The sequence below is a fragment of the Pezoporus wallicus genome, unplaced genomic scaffold, assembly GCF_028554395.1.
Source record: "Pezoporus wallicus isolate ANWC-B61680 ecotype Strahan unplaced genomic scaffold, APGP_CSIRO_Pwel_v1 scaffold_3294, whole genome shotgun sequence".
Lineage (NCBI taxonomy): Eukaryota > Metazoa > Chordata > Aves > Psittaciformes > Psittacidae > Pezoporus > Pezoporus wallicus.
The window spans coordinates 14,621,388-14,638,088 of record NW_026635478.1 but is presented as its reverse complement, the minus strand read 5'-3'; the positions used below and the strand labels follow the sequence as shown (position 1 = coordinate 14,638,088).

Here is a 16,701-nt window from a genome sequence, read left to right as displayed (position 1 = left end):
CCCCATGAATTGGTGAAAGCCATCAGCAGAGACAATGCTCAGAATGCTGGTTTGGGCGTTTTAGTAAGATTATGATTTCCATACAAATACAGCTTGTCACAAAACAGACACCGACAAAAGATGCAGTAAATAATAAAGATGTAATTCAGTGTGTCTAAATAATGTGATGTGAGAATTCACCTGATTAAATATAAGAACAAATGTACATGAAGCCATGCATGTTTTTAGATAAATGTTTTATCGAGATAGTATACCTCCCCAGTTTATAGCAGAGATAAAATGACAAGATGAAAGTCAGCAAGCAGAGCTAACTTCAAAGCTGAACAGATTGCTCAGGCCCTTGTCCAGCTGAATTTTGAAACAATCAGCAAGGATGGAGAATCCACAGCCTGTTTCAGATGGAGAGTATTGTTCTGGTGTCAGATCAGAAATCCTTTGTTGCAGCTTTCATCAGTTGCCTGAATTATTCTTGCTGTGCACCTCGGAGCACACTGTGTCTCCATTTCCCCTGCAACACTCCTGCAGACTATTGCATAAAATAGCAAGAAAAAACGTTTAATTCATAGAATCAGCCAGGTTGGAAAAGACTTGTAACATCACCAAGTGCAACCTTAATGCCAGCACTGCCAAAGCCACCACTAAACCATATCGCTAGGGGCCTTGTCTACAGTTTGTGAGCACTTCCAGGGACGGTGACTCCACCACTGCCCTGAGCAGCCTGTTCCAATGCCTGAGCACCCTTTCAGTTAAGAAATTGTTCCTAATATCCAGTCTGAACCTCCCCTGGTGCAGCTTTAGGCTGTTTCCTCTTGTCCTTGTTGCTTGTTCCTCTGTCACTTGTTGCTTGGGAGCGGAGACCCTCCATCTCCTGCCTCCATCCTCCTTTCAGGCAGTTGTAGAGAGTGATAAGGTCCCCCCAGAGCCTTCTTTTCTCCAGACTAAACACACACACACACACACACACACACACACACACACACCCTGTTCCTCAGCCGTTCCCCACCACATCTGTGCTCCAGGCCCTTCACCAGCTTCGTTGCCCTTCTCTGGACCCACTCCAGCACCTCAATGTCTCTCTTGTAGTGAGGGGCCCAGAACTGAACACAGGATTTGAGGTGTGGCCTCACCCGTGTCCGGTACAGGGGATACATCAGTGCCCTGATCTTGCTGGCTATGCTATTGCCAAAGTCAGCTCTCTGGAAGTCGAAGGTGAAGGTTTTGATGACCTTCTTCCTGACTTCTCCAAGGATTGAAAGTTCAGTCATTTCATGATCACTTTGCCCAATACAGGCTCCAACCATCACATCACCCACCAGTCCTTCTGTGTTTGTGAACAGCAAATCCAGGCAGGCATCTCCCCTAGCTGGCTCACTCACCAGCTGCATTAGGGAGGTATCCATCTTCCACACCCTCCAAGAACCTCCCGGATTGTTTTGTCTCTGCTGTGTTGTACTTCCAGCAGACAAGTGGGGGGTTGAATTCCCCACGAGAACAAGGGCAAGTGATAGTGAAACTTCTCCCAGTTGTTTGAAGAACACTTCATCTGTAGCGTCATCCTGGCTGGGTGCTCTGTAACAGACCCCTAGCAGGATATCTGCTGCATTTGCCTTCCTCCTGACTTTCACAGACAGACATTCAGCCTTCTCATTCACAACATCTAGCTCAAGGCAGTCAATGCTAGAAGTCAAAACACAGCACTGCACCAGTTAACACAAAGGAAAAACATGACTGCTACTGCTGAACCCAGGACACTGACATACAGTGCAACCCCTCCACCACCTCTTTTTCCTTACCTCTCCCTTCTCAAGAGTCTGTAGCCATCCATTGCATCTACACTACCCCGATGGCTCATGTCTAGTGAGCCTGGTGTTATCCCTCCCCCCTTCAAACCTAGCTTAAAGCTCTCTCTATAAGCCCTGCTAACTCCTAGGCTTGGATCCTTTTCCCCTTATGGGACAGGCATACCCCACCTGCTGCCAGAAGGTCTGGTGCTGTATAAACTGACCTATGGTCAAAAAAAAAAAACAAAATTCTTGCACTGACACCAAATACACTTAATGCAAAATGTGAGTTTTATTGCAAAACAGGTAATTTTAAATACTACTATTAATTATCTTCCTTTGGGGAACTGTGTTCAAAAATTGGGAAACATGACAAAAATCAATGGTTCAATTAAAGGATTTACAGTGTACACCCTTGAAGCAGGACACTGTCTATGCTCATACAGCATCTACTTCTTGCATCTACCTTCTCAGCCCAAGGCCACTTTCAATTTCTTTGCCTTGGGTTTGGTAGCCTTGGGTGTCACTGTTTTGCCCTTAGCTGTATCTTCGCCTTTTTTGGTCTGTCATCTTTCACATTCTCTAAGCTCTTCATTGCTTTCTTGGCCATTGTGGCTGCCAGTTTCTTGGCTTTCTTTGGGTTTTTCTTCGCAGCCACATCTAATCTGGGCTTCTTGGGAATGCCAGTTAAGGATCAGGTGGTTCTTAACCTTTGCTGCCTTTTTGACCCCTTTCTCTTGGCTTGTTGAGTTCATAGGAGCTAGAAGTACCAAGTCCTCTGGTGCTGCCTTTGTCCAGGTGCCTGAGCCTCAGCCTGGTCCTTCTGTACTGTGTAGACTTCAGTTCCCTTTTTCAGAGTGGTGAGGTAAAATTCTTCTGTGCTTCCTGGAGACAGTCATCACTCTCATAATCAGCCTCCCTGGAGACTGGGGGCTTGCAGGGTTTAGATCCTTCTGCCACCTTCTCTGGCTTCTTAGGCAATGACTTGGGCTGGAACAGCCCTGACACATGCAGCAGCAGCATTTCCTTCAAACATGATATCACAGCCTATCAATGTGACATCTTGACCAAGGTTTTGGTTTCACACTGATGCAGATGTTAGCATGCCACCTCTTGTATTGGGTGCCTTGTACATACAAAGCCTTTCCATGTTGAAGGTATTCCTGTGGGGGTTACTGCTTTGTCTGTTCCCTTGTAGCACCAAACTGGCGGTATGGGAAAACACCCACTAGAAAATGCCTGCACGTCATTATGTCTGTTGTCTGGCACCCAAACAGCATGGATCAGCTGGAGAGAGCTGTGTTGGCCATTATTATGGAATCAAACCTGTTTTCTTCCACAGCCTAGACCTAACCTCCAGCCTGATCCTTACTGTGTAGGAAGGGTTCAAAAGAACTTATTTTCTGCCTGGTGCAGTGTGAGTGTAGTCATTCCTGAGACTCTCTGCATAAACAGTGTCCACAGGTCATTTTCTCATCAGCTCTGCTTGAGCCCAGCACCATCATCATACCATTTCCCTTGGTCCTGTTCTCCATCAGCTGGTATCTTTGTGATTTCCCTTTGTTTTGGTTTAGGAAAGGCATCTGAACTCTTCACAGCCTCTGCAAGCCCTTTTGCCATTCCTGTTCCTTGAGAGTCCCAAAGGGCACTGCTCCAGGGTACAGTTTTGCCTCTCCAAAAGCTCTGTCAGTTTTTTTGGTCTTGTCTCCAGTTTTACAAATCAGGATGGGATCACAATAGCCACCTTGAAGTAAATGTGCCTGTGCCGTACCACACCTGTATGTGCACAGAAATGATGGAAGATGAGTGGACATGGTTTCCCCTTGATGAATACAGACAGGACAAAGGGAAGTAAGAGTGTTGCGTATGTGAATGCAAGAGCTATAAGTCTTACTGAGATACAGTTGCTTTGGGGCCACAGCTCTCAGAAAGTTAATTATTTCTGGGAAGCAAAAACAATGCTGCAAGCGTTGTCAAAAGGCAATGGGCAATAGTGAATTAAAATTTCTCATAATAATAATGCTTCATCAGTAGTTTCTCAGATTCTTTGTTTCCCCTTCAGAGTCTTCTTCTTTCTGTCCTCTGCTTTCTAGGAGGTTCTACCAGCCTTTTCATCCAAGCAGAATCCATGCTTTTGGCTGGAACATGGAAGGGTAAACTCTGTGGTGTTAGCTGGGAAATTCTCACACCCTTGGATACCTTCTCCTGCCTGGACAGCTAGCTCAAGTGTGTCACAGCTCCCACCTCACTGCTTACAGCAAAAACCTGGGAGCTTCCCATGGGGCCATGGCTAAAGGAAGAATTGAAGCTAACAGTCACCACAGCCAGCCATGGCAGTGCCCTAGCAAGAAAGGAAGACAGCAGTGATACCACAGCAAAGGAGGAGATCCTCATCATGCAATGAGAATCCCTTTTCCCCCCTTTTCCCTCTCTTCATTTGCCTCAGGATGGCTCTCCCATTCCACCCCCATTGACAAGAGCACTGGGCACCCTGGAAGAGGCCCAGGATGTCAGGGGCAGACCCTGATTTTACTGTCTGACACTCTGACATCAGGGAATAGAGGTTGGTGGTCACAACCCTCTGGATGTGGCCAGTGATGAGAACACAGAAACAGCTCTGAAGTCTAGGGGTAGAAAGACAAGAAGAGCAAGGCTATCTTGGATCTTCTGAAAATGCTTGCTTTGTTGATAAGAAAACTTTGTAAGATGCAAGAACACAACTCATGAGGACCTGCAGCCAAGGAAAGCTTGCACAACTGCAGAGAACTCAACACGTGAAAGCAAGACAAGGAACATGCAACGTGCTGCTTTTTGGAGTGAGCAGTTAGTGAGCTACCAAGCACTCCTGTCCCAGCCTCTTCAACAAAGGACTTCTCTCAAGACAATAGGGAAATTAAAATCTGGATTTACCACCCAAGCCCCACGTGCAAGCTCTTTTTGCACTGAGTAGCATGAGCTGCAGCAACTGCACAAACAGGAGCTAATAACAGGCAACTTTGGTCTGTGAAACCATAACCACAGCTAGAAGGTGAGCCTCATTGTGAAAAACTGCGGTGCAAAACTGAGTTTCTCCCTGTGACTTGCAGATGATTGCAGAGATATGGAGCCAGTGACTTCCATTAAGGAGGGAGATGTGGCTGGGAGCAGTATCTGTGGTATGCAGACCAGGGGCCTGAGCTGTATGACAATGGAGTAACACCAGAATACAGCCTGCAGCTCGCTGTGCAGAAAGAGAGTGTTCTCCAGGTCTGTGCAGCACGGAGTCAGAACCCAAGCCTGATGGGCAGGGTGTGCTGGAGGCTGGGGCTGCATGCACTGCTCTGGGAAGCAGCAAGGTGCAAGCAGCTCTGGTGGGTGCTGCCCCACCTCCGGCTCTCAGCACAGGGAAGGCACATGCCACTTTGATCTGTGTTTTTCTTAGTGTAAATGAGATAAGCTGCAAACCATGTCACAGCCTTGAGCTAGACAAAGCGCTTGAGGACATTTACTGCAAGTAGTTGGACGTTGGTCACATTTTGTACCTGCCTTCGTGATGGGGAAGCCATTCACTAGGTCTCAAACCCCTCAACCCAACGTAGCTCCTTTCCTCCCTTCCTGATGGTGATCCAAGCAGGTGTCAGTCACTGGTAGCAAGGGATGGGACTGCTGCTGCCTACAGATGTGGTGGAAAGAATTAATACAGTCCAGGAGAGAAAAAACTGGGGGGGTCACAGATATAGGATTAAGAATCATTAGTTCCTACAAGGAGCCCCAGGCTGAGCTAGCAGAGAGCTGCAGGGAAGGAATGAGAGGCACTCACAGGACTGTGGTTGAAAAGTGTGTAGTCAATTCAATAGTTTCACCCTAATTTGCCTTATCCCCTGGGACCAAAACAAGCTCAACTTTGGAACAAAAATAAACCACGAGTCAAATCTTCAGGTAAAGGTTTTGCAGTGCAAGCCTGGAAAGACAAATCACTACTAAAACACATAACATACAATCTTAGTGCAAGCCCAGCAACCAGATGCCCTCAATTCTGCATCAGTGGCATTATCTACCATCCTGCAGCACAAAGCAGTGCACAGTGCAGGGGCCCATGTTTCATAAACCCACTCTGCCAGCAGCACCCCCACACATCCTGAACTCCTGCCTTCTCTCCTTCACACTTCCCTCTCATGACCTAGGATGCCTGCTCTCATCTAACTTCAATGCAGCCTCAGTGGTATTCACCCCACAGTGCTTTAGATTTACATTTGCAACCCCTCCACCACGTGCACCCCCTCCTGATGTCCACCTCAGGCAGACCCCATACACACCCTCACAGCTTTCGTATATCTCTGCGGTGCTGCATATTCCACACCACGAAAGGCAATGCTTTGTCATGCAACTGCTGAAACCTTCTCCCCAGTCATGGCATACACAGCTGTGTCACAAGATGAGTTGGCAGCTCTAGGGACAAAGCCCTTTGCCCCATGTCCTAGACAGCAAGCTGCCTCTACATCTATTGCAGATAGGTTTTTTACACACAGGACTGGAGTAACGGGGGTGATCTGCCTGTCAGAGGTGCCTGAGCAAGCACGTTACCTATGTGTTGCCACCTGCTCAAAATAGGGTGATGAATCTTTGTGGAATGAACATAGAATATAATGTAATGTGTGTATAATAAATACACACTTTAATCATAGAATCACAGAATGGTTTGGGTTGGAAAGGATCTTAACATCATCCAGTTCCAGCCCCCTGCCATGGGCAGGGACATCTCACACCAGACCATGTCACCTAAGGCTCTCTCCAACCTGTCTTTGAACACTGCCAGGGATGGAGCATTTACCACTCCTGTGGGCAACCTGTGCCAGTGCCTCACCACCCTCACAGTAAAGAACTTCTTCCTTATATCCAACCTGTACTTCCCCTGTTTAAGTTTGCACCCATTACCCCTTGTCTTGTCACTACAGTTGTTGATGAAGAGTCCCTCTCCGGTATCCTTTTATGAAATAAGCATATTACGTTACATGTTCTTATAATAAATAATCGCATCATCTTATTTATTTGCCTGTGTCTAACTGCAAGGATCTGTACCACTCCTCTGCTCGAGGTCCCTGTGCAAGAGAGCGTCACTGGTGCATCAGCACTTGGCCAGCAGAGAAAGTTTTTCTGCTTGAGGTTTTCGCTCGAGGCGAGGAGAAGCAGGTGTCTGTTTCTTTGTTAAGCCTAAGAACCCACCAACTGGTGGTGCCGGCGCTTGTTTCAAAATGTGATTTCTGAGCAAAGGGTGAATGGAAAAAATAAATATGTATTTATATCGGCACACACCAACACACGACTTCCTGTTGACTAAACAAGCAACTTCTCCTCTGCTTTGGGACTAGGTGATTAAGTTTGATCATTCATTTATGCTCTCTGAGTTTGCTTTCTGAATCTTTAGTAACAGTAATTGTGATATTCCTTCTCTCCCTCTACACCTGACCACTGCTTTTCTGCCTATTGTCCTTTCTCTGTTGTTCTGACTTGAAGACAGGGAATAGAGCCCTGAGCACAAGGAACCTGGAGAGATGCTAGAGCATCCTTCTGTGATCCTGATAAGCTGGAGCAGCGTCTCTCACTAGGTAACACTCCAAACACACCAGCGCAGGCACCCTTCATAGCCTTTGCCACTAGCCTTTAACTGACCTGGGCTTTGATCAGAAACAGAGATGGAGACACCTTCAGTATAATTATCTTTCTCTCCCACCCCCAGTTCCCCCTCCACATAAGATTACATTGAGCAGAAAGGAAGGAAAAATGGAGCAGTCAGCATTTCTTCTCATGTATTAGCTCCCAGCCAAAATGGTCCCACCATATGTTAAAGGTTTGGAAAATTACAGCACGAGGAAGCTTGGACTAGCAGCTAACCCAGGGATCAGGAACTTTTCCATGGTTTTCCAAATTCCCTTTTCTATAGCCAGAGCAGAGATAACATCTTCCAATGATCAAGATCTTGCCTTGGCAATAGAGTGCAGCTCCTGCTTTAGCAGAACTGCATGGAAGCTGAGGGTCCCTCTCGAAATGTCACCCTAGACTAGCTATGAGACACTAAAAATACATCCATGCCAAAACATTTCTGCTCTGGGGATTAGAGACAGAGGCAGAGAATTGCTGCCACTGACTTTGTGTGCTCACATCTCCAGTACAGGGGCAGTTACCAGTCTAAACAAAGGGCATTAGAAAGCCTACATCAGTATTTAGACTTGAGAGCCCTGACAAAGAGAGACATAGTTCATCTATTCATTCCATCATATGCTCATTCTCTTTTATCTCTGTGGAGAGCAAAGAGGCTCTCAACAATCAAGCAGAAGAGCTGATGTTTTAAAAGTGGAAGAATGAACTCCACTTACAGGCAGGACCAGAGGAAGGAGCTAGTTAAATGCTTTATAAACCTGGCATGTTAAACCTTTGAGAAAATGATTAGGCACAAATCTGATTTATGGGGAAGACCAGGCTGGCCGTGAAGATGTTTCTTGGTTCCTTTAGGAGCAGAAAATATTCTGTAAAATGTCCTGCAAGCTTTTGGCTATGGAAATCAGGAACCACAACAAGAGTAAAGCTGAAGCTAGCTTCATTTACCTGATGAAATGCAAATGGTTGTGATCTCTAAGCACATTTCCTGGGGTGTGCTGGGGGGTTATGTTCATTTTTGTCTTTTTTTTTTTTAATGTCATGTGTAGCGAAATCCTCCTTGCATTATCAAAAGAAAAAACTAGTACAGAAGAGAGACAAAATGACTCTTGGTCTGACTTAGGATATTTGTCACAAGGTGCTGCTATGGCAAAGGCTGAAAAGGGACACTGCTTCATAAGCAGGAGCATCCTGTTTGACTTCATTAAGTAGGACAGGGATTCACAAGGGTTACAGGCTCTTCTAGCTTGGGTCAAACACAAGGAGCCGGATCCTCAAAGAAGACAATTGTCACAACTCTTGAGACTAATGCAAAATGTGGATGCTTTGAGCATGTGCCCTGCCTGGCCATTTCCCCAGAAAGTAGGATACCCCAGCCCTGGACCATCCAGGAGCGCTTCTCCTTTCCCTAACATGTGCCACGCCAGCCACTCAAAGACACAAAGTGCTGAGCTAGAGACTTGTCTGCTATGTTGCCGCAGCTCATTCTCTCCTTTTCATGTTTTTGCATACACTGGTTTCACACAGTCCTAGCGTGCTGAAAGCCAGTAAAATTAATAAGTAAATCAAGCAGAGAAGAAATGAAGAACTACCCTAGCATGAGGTAAACAAAAGCCCTATTCCTCAGCCATAGCGCTGACTGAGCCCTGCTTGGGGCAGAAACAAAGCAGAATGTCCCTGGGCTGCCTCTTCAGCACCCTGCCTGGCTGAAGCCACTGCCTTATCCCTTGGCTGTCCTTCAGCCCTGCAGAGGGTTTGGGTGCCCAGGCAGGCACTGTGGGGCCGTGGTGGAGCAGAGCTGGGGTGGCAGAGAGCAGTGTTGGTGGAGCGAAGCGTGTGCATCCTGAGTACGAGCTGGGCATGACGGCATGGAGCAGGTGATAGGGGTCCTGCCAGCCACCCTGGAGCAGCAGGATCAGGCTCTGGGTCATTCCCCACCAATCCTGCGCGCACAGCTTTGCAGTGCAGGTCCTCCTGGCATGCTGACACAGCTCAGGTGCCCGTGGCCATGTTCAGTTGCCAAAGAGGGGCCAGACACTTGGTTCCCCTCACTGTCCTCTTCAGCTTCAGTGTTGCCCCATCCTGCCAAGCAGCTGCCGGGGCCTTTAAGGAGGATACAGAGGAGATTGGGAAGCCTCCATCTATTTAGTGTTCCCTGAGGTCCTTCCAGCTGAGCTCCCTCCACAGTGGGGCAGGGCAGGGTCACCATCTTCACTGCACAGCTGCATGACCTGGGGCCCGGAGGGATAGTGTGGTTTTGCCCACATTCACGTTAGTGGTACACAAGCTCCTAGGTCCCCTTCTAACCACTAGACAATACTTCCTGCCTCATTATGTTATTGATATTAATTCAGAATGATTTTGCAGGTGAGGAGGGCCCAATAGGGAGTGCAGCAGAGGGAGGTGACCAATGGGTGCTGAGCATCTTTCAGAACTGATGCCCCTTTGCATCTCAACCCTTTGCTCTTCATCTTCTGCAGCTCCAGAACTGCACTAACTCCTCCCTCAACCACTCCCTGATCAAACCCAGCAGGGGCTAGATAGGAGAATGGGGAGGGGACACACGTGGTAGTCCACATTTCTGTACACCAAACCAGCGGGCTATACAATCAGAGCCTGCAAGACAGCCTCCCTGCAGTCCTATCGCCTAAGACAGAACCTGGGAGTCATGGACAGGTAAAATGAGTGCTTCCAGTTTCTTGCTCATATAAGAAATGAGGGACTTTCTCTTCAAATTAACCTGCTCTCCATTTGGTGCTCACCATCCCTTTCCCTATCTGACTCAGTGATCTAACTCCCCACCCTGTCCTGCTCTTGCACCTTGCATATCTGTGCCTCTATCATTCTTTCTCTTTGACTGTCTGCTGCTGCGTACACTTTTCCCTTTCTGTCATTTCTCTTTCTCGTGACTATTCTCTGTTCCTTTTCATTGTTTTTCTTTCCTAGAAACAACAAAAAAAAACAAACCCAACGGAAAGATGAACATTCAGATGCTTCCTGCTCCTTAAACACCTCAATACCTGCCCACTCTTCTCTCCTTGTCCATCTATTCTTTCTCTTGCACCAGATTTCTCTTACTCTGTTTCTGCTGTTCATAACCTTGTAAGCACAGACTGTTCCAGCACTGGATTCACCTACCTGCACTGCAATTATTCTGCAAGCTAATTACCACTGATCATTCTCCACAATTGCGTATCATTCACCCACTCAGTAGCTTTCACTTGGGTTTCAGCATTGGCTTCACAAGTTTTTATTTGAGGAGAAGGTCTCTGTTTGGTCTACTTCAGTGCCCAGGTATAATCACAGCTCCTGTGTCCTCGCTGCTTTCCCTTGAGCTATGCTACAGCTGTAGGAGTTGCACCTGTACCCAGCAGTTTGAACCTAGCTGCACATCTGGTCAGTTGCTCCCTGCAACATCTGTTCATTCATTATTCTTCTTCTTGCACCAGCTGCATTCTGAAATCCTCCCTAGCAAAAAACCTTGGGACAGGGAACTCCAGAGAGAAGGGAAAACAGGAACTGATGTTAATGAATAGTTCTAGTTCAACAAATGGATTATGTGATTCAAACTGTCTTCACTTTGTTCTGACACTGAAAAATAACACAAGTGATCACCATTTTATTTTTCTGGGGTAACTTTTTGTTCTTCACCCTGACTTGCATCTACATGCTGCTCCACAGGGGCAAACCCCTTGAACAGAGAAAAATGGGAAGAAGTGCAAAAAAGGGCAATTAGAAGAAGAATCAGAAACATTTTTAAAGGAAAATGAAAGAAAAAGGAAAGTCTGCTTTCCCTGTTTCTTTTTGTTTCTTTTTTTTTTTTTTATGTGTTGAAAAGCATTTTTCCATGTGGGTTTTGATGAAACATCAGCATAATTGTCATCATTTTTCACCTGCCTTTATAACGTTCCTCAGTAAGCAATCGCATTCTTCACGGTTCCTCTGCTCTGTTTTCTACTGTTGTGAAACACAGCAGGTAAGACCTCTGCAAGCCTTTGTCCTGTCGTACCTGCTCATTCCCTGCACGATTGTCTGGATTATCCTCTCTGAACAACCAGAGGATCTGTCACACATAGAAGGGGTGTCCCCTCTCCAGTGCCTCTGTTACAGGGGCCAGTCTTCCCCACAGCCCTGCAGTAACACATATCTAAGAGGGAAAAGCCTGAGGTGAACTACTGGTTGACAGCTTTGTGAGGGGACCAACGTGCGTGTGTATGTGTTAGGGAATATATACACATGCTCACATGTGTTTGTACAAAGGCAGAGAAATAGGATGAATCTAGGGTGCTACCACCCTAGAAGCGGGGCAGCTCTAAGCGTGAGAAATAACTCAAAACTGATGACGAAGAACATAGAGCGAGCATGAAAAACACGCACCCAGCATGAACTCCTGAGCCAATCTGCAAGCCGAGCAGAGCAGGACTGTGGCTTACAGGACAAGACAGATCTCCAAGAACTGCCTCCGGCTGTTGTTGGGCTGAATAAAATGCTTAGTAAGGATGTTTTGCTCTGAGTGTGTACAGGACTCTCCATAGCCTTGTCTTCTCAATGGACTTTCTCCTAGCAGGAAACATGCCTCAACTCCCAAGTGATCTACTTCTCTAGGACCATGTCTGTATAAAGAGTGGCACAAGCTGGTATATGTGTGCTTGCTCGCTTGAGCAAGACAGGCATCTTTGCTGAGGGTGACATGGCAGGAAGGAGGATGTGTGTCTATCTGTGGGACAATCAGAGTAGCAGGGGTGCTTGAGGGAAGAATGTGCTTCTGGCAGTTTGATGTGAGGTGTGATAGGGAGTGCTAGAGGAGACCAAAGCATGTGTACTAGGTAGCAAAAGGATGTGTGTAATTGTATGAATGAGACCCGTGGTGCATTGGCCATGTGTGAGGGTGCTCTGGGAGGAGCAAAAAGGATGCCTATTAGCTGAAGATAAAGTGCTCTGCAGTGTTCAGGCTTCATGGTAACATTGGCAAACAGGTGAAGGGTGTTTGTGCAAGAAACTTTTCCTTGCTTAGACCCTTAGATTTAAATCAGATTTAAATTCCTAACAGACCCAAACTCCACTTCCCCTACACCTCACTGGAGACCCCTTAGAAACCCCAGCTCAGTCTCATTTAAACTGACCTTATCTCCCTGCTGAACACCAGCCTATCAGAGGGAAAAGATGACAAAGGACATGCTTGCTTATTTTTAATCCATACACTTCTGGTTTGCATTGCTGTGGGGGAGGTAAGTATCTCACCTCAATGAGCACAGCTGTTCTCAGCTGCCTCTGTACCTCCCCTTGCCATTGAGACTGTTAGATACCGATCATTACTACCTTATCCTCCCTGTGCTCCTGCTGCCTTTCCCCAGCAGGACCCCTGGGCGTCCGAGCAGGCTCCCACCAAATTTGATGTTTGTCTAATGTGGGAATGGTACTTGAGCCTGGAAAGGTGTCAGCATCCCTAATCCATTATGTATTGTCAGCTAGTATATGGCACCTTAGCTGAGCCCCTAGCCCTGCACACTTTCAACCATGCTCTTCTTTCAGTCAATGCTGGGAAGAATTTCTCTCCAGTCTTCTCTGAAGATGAGGCTCTAATTTGATCCATCCCTTGCTCCAGAGGCCTTTCAGGGTTTCATACAGCAAAAATAGTGTTTGTTGATGGCTGAACACCAGACGCTCTCATCTCCTCAGCTCTTCTCAGGCATTCGTCCTTTTCCCTCATTGCTGTCCATCTTTTGGATATTTGCAAATATTTTTGTACTCTACCCAGCCATAGTTGCTGTTTGAGTAATCACTACTAATTCACTTACTGTTTCCCCTCACAAGGTCAACTGCTTCATCCTCACAGTCACGTCTGCATCCTTTCCATAACACACTTCATGCAAATTACTGATACTCTTCTCATACTAAGAGGCCGGGACATGAGGAGGATATTTTTAGTGCTGAGCTCTCAACAAAGACATAGCCAACTGCTTGCTCCAGAGTGGGGTAATGTAAATTCTCTCTTTTCCTGCAGCCTCCTGATGAAGAGGAAACTCTTCCTCTACAACTTCAAGAACCTGCGCTGGGCCAAGGGCCGTCGTGAAACCTACCTCTGCTATGTTGTAAAGCGCCGTGACAGTGCTACATCATGCTCCCTGGACTTTGGATACCTGCGCAATCAGGTATGGGGAGCACCTTGGCATGCTGGTCTTACACCCATGCAGAGGAGCATGCAGCTCCAGTTTGCTTGGGGCTGCAGGGGCAGGAGGGCTGCCACAGCAATGCAGGTACTGGCACGTGTCCATGACTGGACTGCTATATGCTATTTAGGAGGTGTAGGCTGCAGGTAAACCTGTACTTTATGCTACCCCAAGTGTGTTACCAGCGAGACAACCATACTCCCTGCTGCTTTACCAGTCTACCTACATCTCTGCTTAGCTCCCACACATTCCTCTTGTAGGTCCCTACATATCAGTGCATTCCTGTGTTTTCCTAGCCAGTCTTCCACTTACGTACCACTGTGCCTTCTCCTCTGTGCTGACCCTAGGGACTTGCCTCCACCTTTGTCCTCCCCTCACACCTCATACAGCTCACACCTCCCTCCTCACCCCTCTTTTGTCCTGTTCCTGCCCCACCTCACGCCTTGCCCCTCTCTGTTTCATGAAGATGGGCTGTCACGTGGAGGTGCTCTTCCTGCGCTACATCTCAGCCTGGGACCTGGACCCAGGCCGCTGCTACCGTATCACCTGGTTCACCTCCTGGAGCCCCTGTTATGACTGCGCCCGGCACGTGGCCAACTTCCTGCGCGCCTACCCCAACCTGACCCTCCGCATCTTCACTGCACGCCTCTACTTCTGCGAGGACCGCAAGGCAGAGCCTGAGGGGCTGAGGCGCCTGCACAAGGCAGGGGCCCAAATCGCCATCATGACCTTTAAAGGTGAGATGTGCAGGAGAGAAAGAGATATAACAGAAAGCTGGGGGGTGGGGGTGTGTGTGGGTATGTGGTGCATTAGTGAGACACAGGAGAGTGGGAGAAGCTAGGACAAGGAGCCAGGGAACACAGGCATGATGACTCAGTGATCCTAGGAGAGGTCGGTGTCCTCTCTGGGGCAGTCTTGAGGACTCCTTGAGTAACTCCCTGTGCCTTGCACAGATTACTTCTACTGCTGGAACACGTTTGTGGAGAACAGGGAAAAGACTTTCAAAGCCTGGGAAGGACTGCATGAAAACTCTGTCCATCTGTCCAGGAAACTTCGACGGATCCTCCTGGTGAGAGCAAATTGTCCTTCTGGTACCTCTTCCCTTCCTCTTTTCCTCACTATAGTTCCTCTCTGCTTTACCTGCCCATCTCTGTCATATGCTATTCCATTCTTTCTTATGTCTTCACTTTCCACATCCTTCAGCCACCTTTCTCAATATCTCTACATTCTCTTCCTCTTCTTCCATTTCACACCCTATCTCCTGCCATTCCTTCCTCCTTCCCCATCTTCATATCCCCCTGCTCACTTGACAACTGACCTATCGTTTATATTTTGTCCTGCAGCCACTGTACGAAGTAGATGATTTACGAGATGCTTTTAAAATTCTGGGACTTTGAAGTGGAAGTCATCAGCAACCAGAAGACTTCACGAACACTTGTTCTTTGATTTCCAACTCTCTCCCTTACAACAGATCTTTCTCTTCCTTCCTCTCTACATCTCTCCTCCTTCCAGCCCTGTTTCTAGAGATAAGGCTATCCTTACTTTTTCATTTCCAAGGAGAATTAAGCTGACTTTCTGCAGACACATTCCCCAGGCTCACGCCTCATCCGTTGCTAGCTGGGAATAGCCAGGACTGCAGTGACATTGCCAGAGAGCGATTTGACCCTCCTCAGTCCCTGCTGAGCTAATTCAGGTGGTCCACTAAATGGAGCCTGGGTTTAGCCTTGCCCAGGTTGGGGCAGACAGTCTGAAGAGCTGTTTGAGTGATGGTGTTCTCACTGGCATCGCACTGATCTGCATGTTCCATGAGGGCTTTAGGGAGCACGTCTCTTGGCTCTTAGAGCTGCACTTCACTGGGCTGCTCTGTGTCCTGCGCTGTGAAATTGCTTATTTGTCCTTCTAGATGTGGTAGGAAGTTGAAAACCATCATCATTTAAGTAGTATAGCAAAACTGGCCAGTTATTGGAAAGCTCGGCTGAGAGTATTGAACTGAGTCCTGGACAGCCCAGGTTCCTTAGCTTGAAAACCTCACTTGAAGGCAGCAGGTCTTCTAAGTGGATTGCGTGGTGGCCCAGACCCTGTAGTGCCTCCTGCCCAGAAAGGAGGGAGCTTCAGTAGCTGTAGGTCCAGGTTTTGTGCCCTCAAACTTGATCTTTTGTCAATATAGGAGAGGCTGAAACTAGACAATGAAAGCCTAAAATGGAAGTAGACTGTCCAACATTGCCAAGTGTGAGGTGCAATTCTGGGTGTCCAACAAGACATTTTCCACACAAAAATAGCAAGTGCACTCAACTCCTATTAACTATGTTGAGAGCCGTGACAGCCTGGGGTCAGTACTGATCAGTGTGTAGACCTCCCACCCAGCAGGAAAGGAGCCATCAAGGCACTTCAACTCTGCAATGTTTTTCCAGCATACCTCTACCGGAAAACACACTTTATTTCCATATTGTCTTACCCTCAGACTTAATTTCTCATGTAGGTTGAGGCTCTGGCATTTTTAGATGCTGTATTGGCATCCACATTAGTCACCATCTGTTTCTCCGCATACCTCAGGGAGGAACACCACTACTCATGCACTGAGCCTTTCCTCCTAGATCAAACCTGCAATATGTTCCCTCCTTAGCCAACTGTCCTCTGCTGCAGGCACCTTAATAGTCCCATAGTCTCCTGTTCTTTCAGGCCTTTTAGTGCCCATAATATGGCCAGGTATGGCTAGCTGGTGACTGGACTGAGAGCTGACCAGAAAAAAACATTCAGCACGAGCAAAGCTGTACAACCTGAAGGTAGCTATCTTCTGCGGGGGCAAAATCAAGGCATCCTTCTGGCTGTCAATCGCTGTGTTTCCACTAGGGGACCCCATTAGCACCTGATCGTGTGCACACGGTCTACCAGGTTAAAGACACGGCTTCGTAGCGTACAACTGCTCACCAGCAGCTTTCCACTACCTGAACTACAGGCAGATTGTCCTCTGCAGGAGCTTGTCCTAACCTTGTGAGGCTTTGCCAAGCTTGAGTGTGCCCCACGTTCTGCTCTGCCATTTCCTTCATAATGGTGGCGAGTTCATTCCTCCATCCTGTTCCTCTTTCTGGCTATGGCTGGAGGCTCTTGTCTTGCTC

General features: G+C 47.5%; 1 protein-coding gene across 1 annotated transcript; it reads left to right on the top strand.

Annotated features, from left to right (window-relative positions):
- The first annotated feature begins 9,909 nt into the window (after window positions 1-9,909).
- AICDA (activation induced cytidine deaminase) lies at window positions 9,910-15,384 on the top strand. The gene is made up of 5 exons (XM_057424532.1): window positions 9,910-10,091; window positions 13,420-13,567; window positions 14,052-14,322; window positions 14,539-14,654; window positions 14,929-15,384. The coding sequence occupies exons 1-5, from the start codon at window positions 10,084-10,086 to the stop codon at window positions 14,980-14,982; spliced, it is 597 nt and encodes a 198-aa protein (XP_057280515.1). The 5' UTR covers window positions 9,910-10,083; the 3' UTR covers window positions 14,983-15,384.
- The last annotated feature ends 1,317 nt before the right edge of the window (window positions 15,385-16,701 follow it).